This window comes from Mustelus asterias, unplaced genomic scaffold, assembly GCF_964213995.1.
Source record: "Mustelus asterias unplaced genomic scaffold, sMusAst1.hap1.1 HAP1_SCAFFOLD_2890, whole genome shotgun sequence".
NCBI lineage: Eukaryota > Metazoa > Chordata > Chondrichthyes > Carcharhiniformes > Triakidae > Mustelus > Mustelus asterias.
In genome coordinates this window covers 2,367-23,424 of record NW_027592835.1, presented here as the reverse complement: position 1 = coordinate 23,424, position 21,058 = coordinate 2,367, and the positions used below count along the sequence as shown (strand labels likewise).

The window sequence follows — 21,058 nt, the reverse complement described above, 5'->3', positions numbered from 1 at the left end:
CGCACGCACATACGTACACACGCACGCACACACGCACGCACATACGTACACACGCACGCACACACGCACGTACACATGCACGAATGTACGTACACACGCACATACGTACGCACATACGTACACGCACGCACGCACGTACACACGCACGCACATACGTACACACGCACGCACGTACACACGCACGCACATACGTACACACGCACGCACACACGCACGTACACATGCACGAATATACGTACACACGCACATACGTACGCACATACGTACACGCACGCACGAACGTACACACGCACGCACATACACACGCACGTACACACGCACGTACACACGCACGCACGTACACACGCACGCACGTACACACACGCACATACGTACACATGCACGAATATACGTACAGACGCACATACGTACGCACATACACGCACGCACGCACGTACACACGCACGCACGTACACGCACGCACACACGCATGCACGTACGTACACACGCACGCACGTACACACGCACGCACGAACGTACACACGCACGCACATACGTACACACGCACGCACATACGTACACACGCACGCACACACGTACACACGCACACGCACGTACAAATGCACGAATGTACGTACACACGCACGCACGTGCACACGCCGTACACACGCATGCACATACGTACACACGCACGCACGTACACACGCACGCACGTATACACACGCACGCACATACATACACACACACACACGCACGTACGCCGTACACACGTACGTACACACGCACGCACATACGTACACACGCACGCACGTACATACACACGCACGCACATACGTACACACGCACGCACGTTCACACACACGCACGCACGTACGTACACACGCACGCACGCACGTACGTACACACGCACGCACGTACACCCGCACGCACATACGTACACACGCACGCACGTACGTACACACGCACGCACGTACACACGCACGCACGTACACACGCATGCACGTACGTACACACGCACACACACACGCATGCACGTACACACGCACGCACGCACGTACGTACACACGCACGTACACACAAACGCACGTATGTACGCACGCACGCACGCACACATGCACGTAGGTACACACGAACGCACGCACGTAGGTACACACGAACGCACGCACGTACGTACACACGAACGCACGCACGTAGGTACACACGAACGCATGCACGTAGGTACACACGAACGCACGCACGTAGGTACACACGCACGCACGTACACACGAACGCACGCACGTAGGTACACACGAACGCACGCACGTAGGTACACACGCACGCACGTACACACGAACGCACGCACGTAGGTACACACGAACGCACGCACGTAGGTACACACGCACGCACGCACGTACACACGAACGCACGCACGTAGGTACACACGAACGCACGCACGTACGTACACACGCACGTACACACACACACACGAACGCACGCACGTAGGTACACACGAACGCACGCACGTAGGTACACACGAACGCACGCACGTACGTACACACGCACGTACACACACACACACGAACGCTCGCACGTACGTACACACGAACGCACGTACGCACGCACGTACGTACGCACGAACGCACGCACGTACGCACGAACGCACGCACGTAGGTACGCACGAACGCACGCACGTAGGTACACACGAACGCACGCACGCACGTACACACGAACGCACGCACGTACGTACACACACACGCACGCACGCACGTACACACACACGCACGCACACACGCACGTAGGTACACACGAACGCACGTAGGTACACACGAACGCACGCACGTACGTACGCACGAACGCACGCACGTAGGTACACACGAACGCACGTAGGTACACACGAACGCACGCACGTACGTACGCACGAACGCACGCACGTTGGTACACACGAACGCACGTAGGTACACACGAACGCACGCACGTACGTACGCACGAACGCACGCACGTAGGTACACACGAACGCACGTAGGTACACACGAACGCACGCACGTACGTACGCACGAACGCACGCACGTTGGTACACACGAACGCACGTAGGTACACACAAACGCACGCACTTACGTACGCACGAACGCACGCATGTACGTACACACGAACGCACGCACGTACGTACACGCGAACGCACGCACGTACGTACACGCGAACGCACGCACGTACGTACACACGAACGCACGCACGTACGTACACACGAACGCACGCACGTACGTACACACGAACGCACGTACGCACACGTACATACACACGAACGCACGCACGTACGTACACACGCACGCACACACGCACGTACACACGCACGTACACACGCACGTACGCACGCACGCACCCACGTACGCATGCACGTACACACGCACTCACGTACGTACACACGCACGCACGTACGTACACACGCACGCACGTACGTACACGCACGCACGTACACACGCACATACGTACACACGCATGCACATACGTACACACGCACGCACATACGTACACACGCACAAATGTACGTACGTACGCACATACGTACGCACATAGGTACATATGCACGCACGTATGTACACACGCACGCACGTACACACGCACGCACGTACACACGCACGCACGTACGTACACACGCACAAATGTACGTACGTACGCACATACGTACGCACATAGGTACACATGCACGCACTTACGTACACACGCACGTACACACGCACGCACATACGTACACACGTACACATGCACGAATATACGTACACACGCACATACGTACGCACATACGTACACGCACGCACGAACGTACACACGCACGCACATACGTACACACGCACGCACGCACGTACACACGCACGCACATACGTACACACGCACGCACACACGCACGCACATACGTACACACGCACGCACACACGCACGTACACATGCACGAATGTACGTACACACGCACATACGTACGCACATACGTACACGCACGCACGCACGTACACACGCACGCACATACGTACACACGCACGCACGTACACACGCACGCACATACGTACACACGCACGCACACACGCACGTACACATGCACGAATATACGTACACACGCACATACGTACGCACATACGTACACGCACGCACGAACGTACACACGCACGCACATACGTACACACGCACGCACACACGCACGCACGCACGTACACACGCACGCACGCACGTACACACGCACGCACACACGCACACACGCACACACGCACGTACACACGCACGCACATACGTACACACGCACGCACACACGCACACACGCACGCACGTACACACGCACGCACATACGTACACACGCACGCACACACGCACGTACACATGCACGAATATACGTACACACGCACATACGTACGCACATACGTACACGCACGCACGAACGTACACACGCACGCACATACGTACACACGCACGCACACACGCACGCACGCACGTACACACGCACGCACGCACGTACACACGCACGCACACACGCACACACGCACGTACACACGCACGCACATACGTACACACGCACGCACACACGCACACACGCACGCACGTACACACGCACGCACATACGTACACACGCACGCACACACGCACGTACAAATGCACGAATGTACGTACACACGTACAAATGCACGAATGTACGTACACACGCACGCACGTGCACACGCCGTACACACGCATGCACATACATACACACGTACGCACGTACATACACACGCACGCACGTACACACGCACGCACGTACACACGCACGCACGTACGTACACACGCACGCACATACGTACACACGCACGCACGTACACACGCACGCATGTACGCACGCACGTTCACACACACACACGCACGTTCACACACACGCACTCTACGTACACACGCATGCACGTACGTACACACGCACGTACACACGCACGCACGTACACACGCACGCACGTACACACGCACGCACGTGCACACGCACACACACACGCATGCACGTACACACGCACGCACGTACGTACACGCGAACGCACGCACGTACGTACACGCGAACGCACGCACGTACGTACACACGAACGCACGCACGTACGTACACTCGAACGCACGCACGTACGTACACACGAACGCACGTACGCACACGTACATACACACGAACGCACGCACGTACGTACACACGCACGCACGTACACACGCACACACGCACGTACACACGCACGTACGCACGCACGCACGCACCCACGTACGCATGCACGCACGTACGTACACACGCACGCACGTACGTACACGCACGCACGTACACACGCACATACGTACACACGCATGCACATACGTACACACGCACGCACATACGTACACACGCACGCACATACGTACACACGCACAAATGTACGTACGTACGCACATACGTACGCACATAGGTACATATGCACGCACGTATGTACACACGCACGCACACACGCACGCACATACGTACACACGCACAAATGTACGTACGTACGCACATACATACGCACATAGGTACATATGCACGCACGTATGTACACACGCACGCACGTACACACGCACGCACATACGTACACACGCACAAATGTACGTACGTACGCACATACGTACGCACATAGGTACACATGCACGCACTTACGTACACACGCACGTACACACGCACGCACATACGTACACACGTACACATGCACGAATGTACGTACACACGCACATACGTACGCACATAGGTACACACGCACACGTACACACGCACGCACGTATGTACACACGCACGCACGTACACACGCACGCACGTACACACGCACGCACGTACACATGCACGAATATACGTACACACGCACATACGTACGCACATACGTACACGCACGCACGAACGTACACACGCACGCACATACGTACACACGCACGCACACACGCACGCACGCACGTACACACGCACGCACGTACGTACACACGCACGCACGTACACACGCACGCACACACGCATGCACGTACACACGCACGCACGTACGTACACGCGAACGCACGCACGTACGTACACGCGAACGCACGCACGTACGTACACACGAACGCACGCACGTACGTACACACGAACGCACGCACGTACGTACACACGAACGCACGCACGTGTGTACACACGAACGCACGTACGCACACGTACATACACACGAACGCACGCACGTACGTACACACGCACGTACACACGCACACACGCACGTACACACGCACGTACGCACGCACGCACGCACCCACGTACGCATGCACGTACACACGCACGCACGTACGTACACACGCACGCACGTACGTACACGCACGCACGTACACACGCACATACGTACACACGCACGCACATACGTACACACGCACGCACATACGTACACACGCACAAATGTACGTACGTACGCACATACGTACGCACATAGGTACATATGCACGCACGTATGTACACACGCACGCACGTACACACGCACGCACATACGTACACACGCACAAATGTACGTACGTACGCACATACGTACGCACATAGGTACATATGCACGCACGTATGTACACACGCACGCACGTACACACGCACGCACATACGTACACACGCACAAATGTACGTACGTACGCACATACGTACGCACATAGGTACACATGCACGCACTTACGTACACACGCACGTACACACGCACGCACATACGTACACACGTACACATGCACAAATGTACGTACACACGCACATACGTACGCACATAGGTACACACGCACACACGTACACACGCACGCACGTATGTACACACGCACGCACGTACACACGCACGTACACACGCACGCACGCACGTACACATGCACGAATATACGTACACACGCACATACGTACGCACATACGTACACGCACGCACGAACGTACACACGCACGCACATACGTACACACGCACACACGCACGCACGCACGCACGTACACACGCACGCACATACGTACACACGCACGCACACACGCACACACGCACGCACATACGTACACACGCACGCACACACGCACGTACACATGCACGAATGTACGTACACACGTACAAATGCACGAATGTACGTACACACGCACGCACGTGCACACGCCGTACACACGCATGCACATACGTACACACGCACGCACGTACATACACACGCACGCACGTACACACGCACGCACGTACACACGCACGCACATACGTACACACGCACGTACACACGCACGCATGTACACACGCACGCACATTCACACACACACACGCACGTTCACACACACGCACTCTACGTACACACGCACGCACGCACGTACACACGCACGCACGTACGTGCACACGCACACGCATGCACGTACACACGCACGCACGTACGTACACACGCACATACACACACACGCACGTATGTACGCACGCACGCACGTACGTACACACGAACGCACGCACGTAGGTACACACGAACGCACGCACGTAGGTACACACGCACGCACGCACGCACACACGAACGCACGCACGTAGGTACACACGCACGCACGCACGCACACACGAACGCACGCACGTACGTACACACGAACGCTCGCACGTATGTACACACGAACGCACGTACGCACGCACGTACGTACGCACGAACGCACGCACGTACGTACACGAACGCACGCACGTACGTACACACGAACGCACGCACATACACGAACGCACGCACGTACGTACACACGAACGCACGCACGTACGTACACGAACGCACGCACGTACGTACACACGAACGTACGCATGTACATACACACGAACGAACGCACGTACGTACACACGAACGCACACACGTACGTACACACGAACGCACGCACGTACGCACACACGCACGCACGTACGCACACGTACATACACACGAACGCACGCACGTACGTACACACGCACGCACACACGCACGTACACACACGCACGTACACATGCACACATGCACGTACGCACGCACACACGCACGTACGCACACACGCACGCATCCACGTACGCATGCACGTACACACGCACGCACGTACGTACACACGCAGGCACGTACACACGCACGCACGTACACACGCACGCACGTACGTACACACGCACGAACGTACACACGCACGCACATACGTACACACGCACGCACGTACGTACACACGCACGCACACACGCACGCACACACGCACACGCACGTACACATGCACGAATGTACGTACACACGCACGCACGTGCACACGCCGTACACACGCATGCACATACGTACACACGCACGCACGTACGTACACACACCGTACACACGCATGCACATACGTACACACGCACGCACGTGCACACGCCGTACACACGCATGCACATACGTACACACGCACGCACGTACGTACACACGCCGTACACACGCATGCACATACGTACACACGCACGCACGTGCGCACGCCGTACACACGCATGCACATACGTACACACGCACGTACACACGCACGCATGTACATACACACGCACGCACGTACACACGCACGCACGTACACACGTACGCACGCACGTACACACGCACGCACGTACGTACACACGCACGCACATACGTACACACGCACGCACGTACATACACACGCACGCACGTACACACACGCACATACGTACACATGCACGAATATACGTACACACGCACATACGTACACGCACGCACGTACACACGCACATACACACGCACGCACGTACACACGCACGTACGTACACACACGCACATACGTACACATGCACGAATATACGTACAGACGCACATACACACACGCACGCACGTACACACGCACGCACGTACACACGCACGCACGTACACACGCACGCACGAACGTACACACGCACGCACACACGCACGCACGCACGTACACACGCACACACGCATGCACACACGCACGTACACACGCACGTACACACGCACGTACACACGCACACACGCACGCACGTACGTACACACGCACGCACGTACACACGCACGCACGAACGTACACACGCACGCACATACGTACACACGCACGCACATACGTACACACGCACGCACACACGCACGCACGTACACACGCACACACGCACGTACACACGCACACGCACGTACACATGCACGAATGTACGTACACACGTACAAATGCACGAATGTACGTACACACGCACGCACGTGCACACGCCGTACACACGCACGCACGTACGTACACACGCAGGCACGTACACACGCACGCACGTACACACGCACGCACGTACGTACACACGCACGAACGTACACACGCACGCACATACGTACACACGCACGCACATACGTACACACGCACGCACACACGCACGCACACACGCACACGCACGTACACATGCACGAATGTACGTACACACGCACGCACGTGCACACGCCGTACACACGCATGCACATACGTACACACGCACGCACGTACGTACACACACCGTACACACGCATGCACATACGTACACACGCACGCACGTGCACACGCCGTACACACGCATGCACATACGTACACACGCACGCACGTACGTACACACGCCGTACACACGCATGCACATACGTACACACGCACGCACGTGCGCATGCCGTACACACGCATGCACATACGTACACACGCACGTACGTACACACGCACGCACGTACATACACACGCACGCACGTACACACGTACGCACGCACGTACACACGCGCGCACGTACGTACACACGCACGCACATACGTACACACGCACGCACGTACATACACACGCACGCACGTACACACACGCACATACGTACACATGCACGAATATACGTACACACGCACATACGTACGCACATACGTACACGCACGCACGAACGTACACACGCACGCACATACGTACACACGCACACACGCACGCACGCACGCACGTACACACGCACGCACATACGTACACACGCACGCACACACGCACACACGCACGCACATACGTACACACGCACGCACACACGCACGTACACATGCACGAATGTACGTACACACGTACAAATGCACGAATGTACGTACACACGCACGCACGTGCACACGCCGTACACACGCATGCACATACGTACACACGCACGCACGTACATACACACGCACGCACGTACACACGCACGCACGTACACACGCACGCACGTACACACGCACGCACATACGTACACACGCACGTACACACGCACGCATGTACACACGCACGCACATTCACACACACACACGCACGTTCACACACACGCACTCTACGTACACACGCACGCACGCACGTACACACGCACGCACGTACGTGCACACGCACACGCATGCACGTACACACGCACGCACGTACGTACACACGCACATACACACACACGCACGTATGTACGCACGCACGCACGTACGTACACACGAACGCACGCACGTAGGTACACACGAACGCACGCACGTAGGTACACACGCACGCACGCACGCACACACGAACGCACGCACGTAGGTACACACGCACGCACGCACGCACACACGAACGCACGCACGTACGTACACACGAACGCTCGCACGTACGTACACACGAACGCACGTACGCACGCACGAACGCACGCACGTACGTACACGAACGCACGCACGTACGTACACACGAACGCACGCACATACACGAACGCACGCACGTACGTACACACGAACGCACGCACGTACGTACACGAACGCACGCACGTACGTACACACGAACGTACGCATGTACATACACACGAACGAACGCACGTACGTACACACGAACGCACGCACGTACGTACACACGAACGCACGCACGTACGCACACACGCACGCACGTACGCACACGTACATACACACGAACGCACGCACGTACGTACACACGCACGCACACACGCACGTACACACACGCACGTACACACGCACACATGCACGTACGCACGCACACACGCACGTACGCACACACGCACGCATCCACGTACGCATGCACGTACACACGCACGCACGTACGTACACACGCAGGCACGTACACACGCACGCACGTACACACGCACGCACGTACGTACACACGCACGAACGTACACACGCACGCACATACGTACACACGCACGCACGTACGTACACACGCACGCACACACGCACGCACACACGCACACGCACGTACACATGCACGAATGTACGTACACACGCACGCACGTGCACACGCCGTACACACGCATGCACATACGTACACACGCACGCACGTACGTACACACACCGTACACACGCATGCACATACGTACACACGCACGCACGTGCACACGCCGTACACACGCATGCACATACGTACACACGCACGCACGTACGTACACACGCCGTACACACGCATGCACATACGTACACACGCACGCACGTGCGCACGCCGTACACACGCATGCACATACGTACACACGCACGTACACACGCACGCATGTACATACACACGCACGCACGTACACACGCACGCACGTACACACGTACGCACGCACGTACACACGCACGCACGTACGTACACACGCACGCACATACGTACACACGCACGCACGTACATACACACGCACGCACGTACACACACGCACATACGTACACATGCACGAATATACGTACACACGCACATACGTACACGCACGCACGTACACACGCACATACACACGCACGCACGTACACACGCACGTACGTACACACACGCACATACGTACACATGCACGAATATACGTACAGACGCACATACACACACGCACGCACGTACACACGCACGCACGTACACACGCACGCACGTACACACGCACGCACGAACGTACACACGCACGCACACACGCACGCACGCACGTACACACGCACACACGCATGCACACACGCACGTACACACGCACGTACACACGCACGTACACACGCACACACGCACGCACGTACGTACACACGCACGCACGTACACACGCACGCACGAACGTACACACGCACGCACATACGTACACACGCACGCACATACGTACACACGCACGCACACACGCACGCACGTACACACGCACACACGCACGTACACACGCACACGCACGTACACATGCACGAATGTACGTACACACGTACAAATGCACGAATGTACGTACACACGCACGCACGTGCACACGCCGTACACACGCACGCACGTACGTACACACGCAGGCACGTACACACGCACGCACGTACACACGCACGCACGTACGTACACACGCACGAACGTACACACGCACGCACATACGTACACACGCACGCACATACGTACACACGCACGCACACACGCACGCACACACGCACACGCACGTACACATGCACGAATGTACGTACACACGCACGCACGTGCACACGCCGTACACACGCATGCACATACGTACACACGCACGCACGTACGTACACACACCGTACACACGCATGCACATACGTACACACGCACGCACGTGCACACGCCGTACACACGCATGCACATACGTACACACGCACGCACGTACGTACACACGCCGTACACACGCATGCACATACGTACACACGCACGCACGTGCGCATGCCGTACACACGCATGCACATACGTACACACGCACGTACGTACACACGCACGCACGTACATACACACGCACGCACGTACACACGTACGCACGCACGTACACACGCGCGCACGTACGTACACACGCACGCACATACGTACACACGCACGCACGTACATACACACGCACGCACGTACACACACGCACATACGTACACATGCACGAATATACGTACACACGCACGCACGTACACACGCGCGCACGTACGTACACACGCACGCACATACGTACACACGCACGCACGTACATACACACGCACGTACACACACGCACATACGCACACACGCACGCACGCACGTACACACGCACACACGCACGCACACACGCACGCACGCACGTACACACGCACGTACACACGCACACACGCACGCACGTACGTACACACGCACGCACGTACACACGCACGCACGAACGTACACACGCACGCACATACGTACACACGCACGCACATACGTACACACGCACGCACACACGCACGCACGCACGTACACACGCACACACGCACGTACACACGCACACGCACGTACACATGCACGAATGTACGTACACACGTACAAATGCACGAATGTACGTACACACGCACGCACGTGCACACGCCGTACACACGCACGCACGTACGTACACACGCAGGCACGTACACACGCACGCACGTACACACGCACGCACGTACGTACACACGCACGAACGTACACACGCACGCACATACGTACACACGCACGCACACACGCACGCACACACGCACACGCACGTACACATGCACGAATGTACGTACACACGCACGCACGTGCACACGCCGTACACACGCATGCACATACGTACACACGCACGCACGTACGTACACACACCGTACACACGCATGCACATACGTACACACGCACGCACGTGCACACGCCGTACACACGCATGCACATACGTACACACGCACGCACGTACGTACACACGCCGTACACACGCATGCACATACGTACACACGCACGCACGTGCGCACGCCGTACACACGCATGCACATACGTACACACGCACGTACGTACACACGCACGCACGTACATACACACGCACGCACGTACACACGCACGCACGTACACACGTACGCACGTACGCACGCACGTACACACGCGCGCACGTACGTACACACGCACGCACATACGTACACACGCACGCACGTACATACACACGTACGCACGTACACACACGCACATACGTACACATGCACGAATATACGTACACACGCACATACGTACGCACATACGTACACGCACGCACGTACACACGCACGTACACACGCACGCACGTACACACGCACGTACGTACACACGCACGCACGTACACACACGCACATACGTACACATGCACGAATATACGTACAGACGCACATACGTACGCACATACACACACGCACGCACGTACACACGCACGCACGTACACACGCACGCACGTACACACGCACGCACGAACGTACACACGCACGCACACACGCACGCACGCACGTACACACGCACACACGCACGCACACACGCACGTACACACGCACGTACACACGCACACACGCACGCACGTACGTACACACGCACGCACGTACACACGCACGCACGAACGTACACACGCACGCACATACGTACACACGCACGCACATACGTACACACGCACGCACACACGCACGCACGCACGTACACACGCACACACGCACACACGCACGCACGTACGTACACACGCACGCACGTACACACGCACGCACGAACGTACACACGCACGCACATACGTACACACGCACGCACATACGTACACACGCACGCACACACGCACGCACGTACACACGCACGTACACACGCACACGCACGTACACATGCACGAATGTACGTACACACGTACAAATGCACGAATGTACGTACACACGCACGCACGTGCACACGCCGTACACACGCATGCACATACGTACACACGCACGCACGTACGTACACACGCACGCACGTATACACACGCACGCACATACATACACACACACGCACGCACGTACGCCGTACGCACGCACGTACACACATACATACACACGCACGCACATACACCCGCACGCACATACGTACACACGCACGCACGCACGTACTCACGCACGCACGTACACACGCATGCACGTACGTACACACGCACACACACACGCATGCACGTACACACGCACGCACGTACGTACACACGCACGTACACACAAACGCACGTATGTACGCACGCACACATGCACGTAGGTACACACGAACGCACGCACGTAGGTACACACGAACGCACGCACGTAGGTACACACGAACGCACGCACGTAGGTACACACGAACGCACGCACGTAGGTACACACGAACGCACGCACGTAGGTACACACGAACGCACGCACGTACGTACACACGAACGCACGCACGTACGTACACACGAACGCACGCACGTACGTACACACGAACGCATGCACGTACGTACACACGCACACACACACGCATGCACGTACACACGCACGCACGCACGTACACACGCACGTACACACAAACGCACGTATGTACGCACGCACGCACACATGCACGTAGGTACACACGAACGCACGCACGTACGTACACACGAACGCACGCACGTAGGTACACACGAACGCACGCACGTAGGTACACACGCACGCACGTACACACGAACGCACGCACGTAGGTACACACGAACGCACGCACGTACGTACACACGCACGTACACACACACACACGCACGCACGTACGCACGTAGGTACACACGAACGCACGCACGTACGTACACACGAACGCTCGCACGTACGTACACACGAACGCACGTACGCACGTACGTACGCACGAACGCACGCACGTACGCACGAATGCACGCACGTAGGTACGCACGAACGCACGCACGTAGGTACACACGAACGCACGCACGAACGCACGCACGTAGGTACACACGAACGCACGCACGTACGTACACACACACGCACGCACGTACACACACACGCACGCACGCACGCACGAACGCACGTAGGTACACACGAACGCACGTAGGTACACACGAACGCACGCACGTAGGTACACACGAACGCACGTACACACGAACGCACGCACGTAGGTACACACGAACGCACGCACGTACACACACACGCACGTACACACACACGCACGCACGCACGCACGAACGCACGCACGTAGGTACACACGAACGCACGTAGGTACACACGAACGCACGTACGTACGCACGAACGCACGCACGTAGGTACACACGAACGCACGTAGGTACACACGAACGCACGCACGTACGTACGCACGAACGCACGCACGTTGGTACACACGAACGCACGTAGGTACACACAACGCACGCACTTACGTACGCACGAACGCACGCATGTACGTACACACGAACGCACGCACGTACGTACACGCGAACGCACGCACGTACGTACACACGAACGCACGCACGTACGTACACACGCACGCACGTACGCACACGTACATACACACGAACGCACGCACGTACGTACACACGCACGCACACACGCACGTACACACGCACACACGCACGTACACACGCACGTACGCACGCACACACGCACGCATCCACGTACGCATGCACGTACACACGCACGCACGTACGTACACACGCACGCACGTACGTACACACGCACGCACGCACGCACGTACGTACACACGCACGCACACGCACGCACGCACGTACACACGCACATACGTACACACGCATGCATACGTACACACGCACGCACATAGGTAAACACGCACAAATGTACGTACACACGCACATACGTACGCACATAGGTACACATGCACGCACTTACGTACACACGCACGTACACACGCACGCACTTACGTACACACGTACGTACACACGCACGCACGCACGTACAAATGCACGAATGTACGTACACACGCACGCACGTGCACACGCCGTACACACGCATGCACATACATACACACGCACGCACGTACACACGCACGTACGTACACACGCACGCACGTACACACGCACGCACGAACGTACACACGCACGCACATACGTACACACGCACGCACACACGCATGCACGTACACATGCACGAATGTACGTACACACGTACAAATGCACGAATGTACGTACACACGCACGCACGTGCACACGCCGTACACACGCATGCACATACGTACACACGCACGCACGTACATACACACGCACGCACGTACACACGCACGTACGTACACACGCACGCACGTACACACGCACGCACATACGTACACACGCACGCACATACGTACACACGCACGCACATACGTACACACGCACGCATGTACACACGCACGCACGTTCACACACACACACACACGTTCACACACACGCACTCTACGTACACACGCACGCACGTACGTACGCACGCACGTACACACGCACGCACGTACGTGCACACGCACACACACACGCATGCACGTACACACGCACGCACGTACACACACACGCACGTATGTACGCACGCACGCACGTACATACACACGAACGCACGCACGTAGGTACACACGAACGCACGCACGTAGGTACACACGAACGCACGCACGTAGGTACACACGAACGCACGCACGTAGGTACACACGCACGCACGTACGTACACACGCACGCACGCACGAACGCACGCACGTAGGTACACACGCACGCACGCACGAACGCACGCACGTAGGTACACACGAACGCACGCACGTACGTACACACGAACGCTCGCACGTACGTACACACGAACGCTCGCACGTACGTACACACGAACGCACGTACGCACGCACGTACGTACGCACGCACTTACGCACGAACGCACGCACGTACGTACACGAACGCACGCACGTACGTACACACGAACGCACGCACGTACACGAACGCACGCACGTACGTACACACGAACGCACGCACGTACGTACACGAACGCACGCACATACGTACACACGAACGTACGCATGTACGTACACACGAACGCACGCACGTACGTACACACGAACGCACGCACGTACGTACACACGAACGCACGCACGTACGTACACACGCACGCACACACGCACGTACACACGCACACACGCACGTACACACGCACACATGCACGTACGCACGCACACACGCACGTACGCACACACGCACGCATCCACGTACGCATGCACGTACACACGCACGCACGTACGTACACACGCATGCACGTACGTACACACGCACGCACGCACGCACGTACGTACACACGCACGCACGTACACACGCACATACGTACACACGCATGCACATACGTACACACGCACGCACATAGGTAAACACGCACAAATGTACGTACACACGCACATACGTACGCACATAGGTACACATGCACGCACTTGCGTACACACGCACGTACACACGCACGCACATACGTACACACGTACACATGCACGAATGTACGTACACACGCACATACGTACACACATACGTACACACGCACACACGTACGTACACACGCACGCACACACATACGTACACACGCACGCACATACGTACACGCACGCACATACGTACACACGCACGCACACACGTACACACGCACGCACGCACGCACACACGCACGCACGCACACACACACGCACGCACGCACACACACACGCACACACGCACGCACACACGCACGCACGCACACGCACGTACACACGCACGCACGCGCACACGCACGTACACACGCACGCACGCACACACGCACACACACACGCACGTACACACGCACACACGAACGCACGCACGTACGTACGTACACACGTACACACGCAGACACACACGTGTACGCTCACGCAGTCACACACGTGTACGCACACGCAGACACATACGTGGACGAACACGCAGACACACACGTGGACGCACACACACTCACGTGTACGCACACACACACACGTGTACGCACACACACACACGTGTACGCACACACACACACGTGTACGCACACACACACGTGTACGCACACACACACGTGTACGCACACACACACACGTGTAAGCACACACACACGTGTAAGCACACACACGTGTAAGCACACACACACGTGTACACACACGTGTACACACACACACGTGTACACACACGTGTACACACACACGCACGTGGACACACACACGTGCACACACACACGTGCACACACACACGTGCACACACACACGTGCACACACGCACGTGCACACACACGCACGTGCACACACACGCACGTGCACACACGCACGTGCACACACGCACGTGCACACACACACGTGCACACACACACGTGTACGCACACACACACACACACGTGTACGCACACACACACGTGTACGCAAACACACACACGTGTACGCAAACACACACACGTGTACGCAAACACACACGTGTACGCACGCACACACACACGTACGCACGCACACACACGTGTACGCACACACACACGTGTACGCACACACACGTGTACGCACACACACACGTGTACGCGCACACACACACGTGTACGCACACACGCACACACGTGTACGCACACACACACATGTACGCACACATGTGTACACACACACGTGTACACACACACGTGTACACACACACACGTGTACACACACACACACGTGTACACACACACACGTGTACACACACACACGTGTACACACACACACGTGTACACACACACACGTGTACACACACACACACGTGTACACACACACACGTGTACGCACACACACACACGTGTACACACGCGCACGTGTACACACGCGCACGTGTACACACACGCACGTGTACACACGCACGTGTACACACGCACGTGTACACACGCACGTGTACACACACACGTGTACGCACACACACGTGTACGCACACATGCACACGTGTACGCACACACGCACACGTGTACGCACACACACACACGTGTACGCACACACACACGTGTACGCACGCACACACACGTGTACGCACGCACACACACGTGTACGCACGCACACACACGTGTACGCACACACACACGTGTACGCACACACACACGTGTACGCACACACACACGTGTACGCACACACACACACACACGTGTACGCACACACTCACACACACACGTGTACGCACACACTCACACACACACGTGTACGCACACACTCACACACACACGTGTACGCACACACGTGTACGCACACACGTGTACGCACACACGTGTACGCACACAGGTGTACGCACACACGTGTACGCACACACGTGTACGCACACACGTGTACGCACACACGTGTACGCACACACGTGTACGCACACACACACAGGTACGCACACACACACACGGGTACGCACACACACACATGTGCACACACACACGTGTACGCACACACACGTGTACGCACACACATGTACACACACACACATGTACACACACACACGTGTACGCACACACACTCACACACACACGTGTACGCACACATGCAAATGTGCGCTTGGACATTAGCATAGTAAGATCTTGGGGATGGTGGAAAGCGACAGCCTACCTTCCTGCAGGTGAAGTGTGCCCTCCTCCCCTCCTGAAGCGTTCTGCTGCCTGAAAACAACACAAGGTCCGGTTAGTGTGCGCAAGAAAAAGAGAGTAGATCGAGGTATATCGAGAGGAGATGAGAACAAGGGGACAGAAGGGGTAGGGAGGGAGTGTGCAGGATTACAGGGTGGTCTTGACGGGCTGGTCAGACGGGCAGGATAGTGACAAATGGAATTTAACCCTGAAAAATGTGAGATGATGCATTTTGGGAGGACCAATAAGGCAAGGGAATATACAATGAACAGTGGGACGCTGGGAAATATAGAGGACCAGAGGGACCTTGGGGTGCAGGTCCATAGATCCCAAAAGGCAGCAGGATGGGTAGATAAGGTGGTTAGGAAGGCATATGGGACACTTGCCTTTATTAACCGAGGTACAGAATATAAGCACAGGGAGGTTATGATGGAGCTGTATAAAACACTGGTTAGGCCACAGCTGGAGCACTGTGTGCAGTTCTGGTCACCACACTATAGGACGGATGTGATTGCACTGGAGAGGGAGCAGAGGAGATTCACCAGGAGCGTTCTAGCTATGGAGAGAGACTGGATAGACTGGGGCTGTTTTCCTCAGAGCAGAGAAGGCTGAGGGGGGACCTGATTGAGGTGTGTAAGATTATATATGGCACAGAGATAGGGTAGAGAGAAAGGAACGTTTCCCATTTGTAGAGGGGTCTTTAAAGAGGGCTTATATTTCAGACAAGGGGACTTGAAGAAAACCTTTTTCAGCCAGAGGAATCTGGAGCTCTCTGCCTGAAAGGGTGGTAGAGGTGGGAACACTCACAACATTAAGAAGCATTTTGATGAGCATTTGAAACACTATAGCATACACAGGGCTATGGACCAAGTTAGAAAATGGGATTACAATAGATTGGTGCTGGTGGCCGCCGCAGACACGATGGGCTGAAGGGCCTCTTTCTGTGCTGTAAAGCTCTATGAATTTAATCGGGAAGAGGGGGTGCTCAGGTGACCTCCCTCGCACACCCCTCCTCCTCCGACCCACTTGACCCTGCGGCCGACATAGGCACAGACTCCACGAACCCTTTCATCTTCTGGTCCTGTGACTCATCACCAATGCAAGAGCGCCATAGCGATTGCCCTGTGCCCTGGCTCTCCAACGTTAGAACGCTGCCGCAATTTCAGAGGACCCAGACTCTCCGGTGTAAAGAGCGTCGTCGCGATCTCAGGGAACCCCGACTCCCTGATGTGACAGCGCCGTGGCAACTCCTCAAACCAGGAGTCTTTGAACACAGAACAGGGTGGAAGCTCGCTGAGCTCGACTTTTCAACTTTGTTAAGTGCGTCGTAGCGACAGCAGCAAACTTCAAATCCTCAATCCTTAAGTGCACCGCAGCAAATCCAACGCAACAACACTCTTCAATGTACGTCCATCGATTCCGGCGCTCTGATCTGCAACCAAAAGTGTGCTGCAATAATTTCAGTGAAGCCTGCCTCTTCACTGTAAGAGCATCACAGCGATTCTCCAAACCCCAGGCTAAGTGCGCAGTAGTGACCCCACAGACTCTGAATCTTCAACGTAAGTGCGTTGCAGTACTCCCTGAACACTCACTCTCCAACAGCCTGGAGGAAAAACACAAACAGTGGTTAGAAGTTCCTCAACTCACCAAACACCACATCTCTCCCTAACCACCACACCTTCTCCCGGGTGATGGTACTAAGCCCCACAGAGGGGTTCAGAAAGATTCCATAAGAATATAAGAAATAGGAGCAGGAGTAGGCCATCTAGCCCCTCGAGCCTGCCCCGCCATTCAATTAGATCATGGCTGATCTGATAGTGGGTTCAGTTCCACTTACCCGCCCGCTCCCCATAACCCTTAATTCCCTTAATGGTTAAAAATCTATCTATCTGTGACTTAAACACATTTAACGAGGTCGCCTCTACTGCTTCATTGGGCAGAGAATTCCAAAGATTCACTACCTTCTGGGAGAAGAAGTTCCTCCTCAACTCTGTTCTAAATTGACTCCCCTGTATTTTGAGGCTATGCCCCCGAGTTCTTG

General features: G+C 56.5%; 1 protein-coding gene across 1 annotated transcript in view; it reads right to left on the bottom strand.

Annotated features, from left to right (window-relative positions):
• The window catches only part of LOC144490118 (upstream stimulatory factor 1-like), a gene marked incomplete at its 3' end in the record, with an annotated part of 41,589 nt that extends 20,972 nt beyond the window's left edge, over positions 1–20,617 (bottom strand). The window contains exons 1-2 of the mRNA XM_078207928.1: positions 20,082–20,617; positions 19,001–19,050 (exon numbers count right to left, since the gene is read on the bottom strand). Of these exons, the coding sequence (XP_078064054.1) occupies positions 19,001–19,050; positions 20,082–20,089 (58 nt within the window). The remainder of the gene's footprint in view (positions 1–19,000; positions 19,051–20,081) is intronic.
• Between the last annotated feature and the right edge of the window lie 441 nt (positions 20,618–21,058).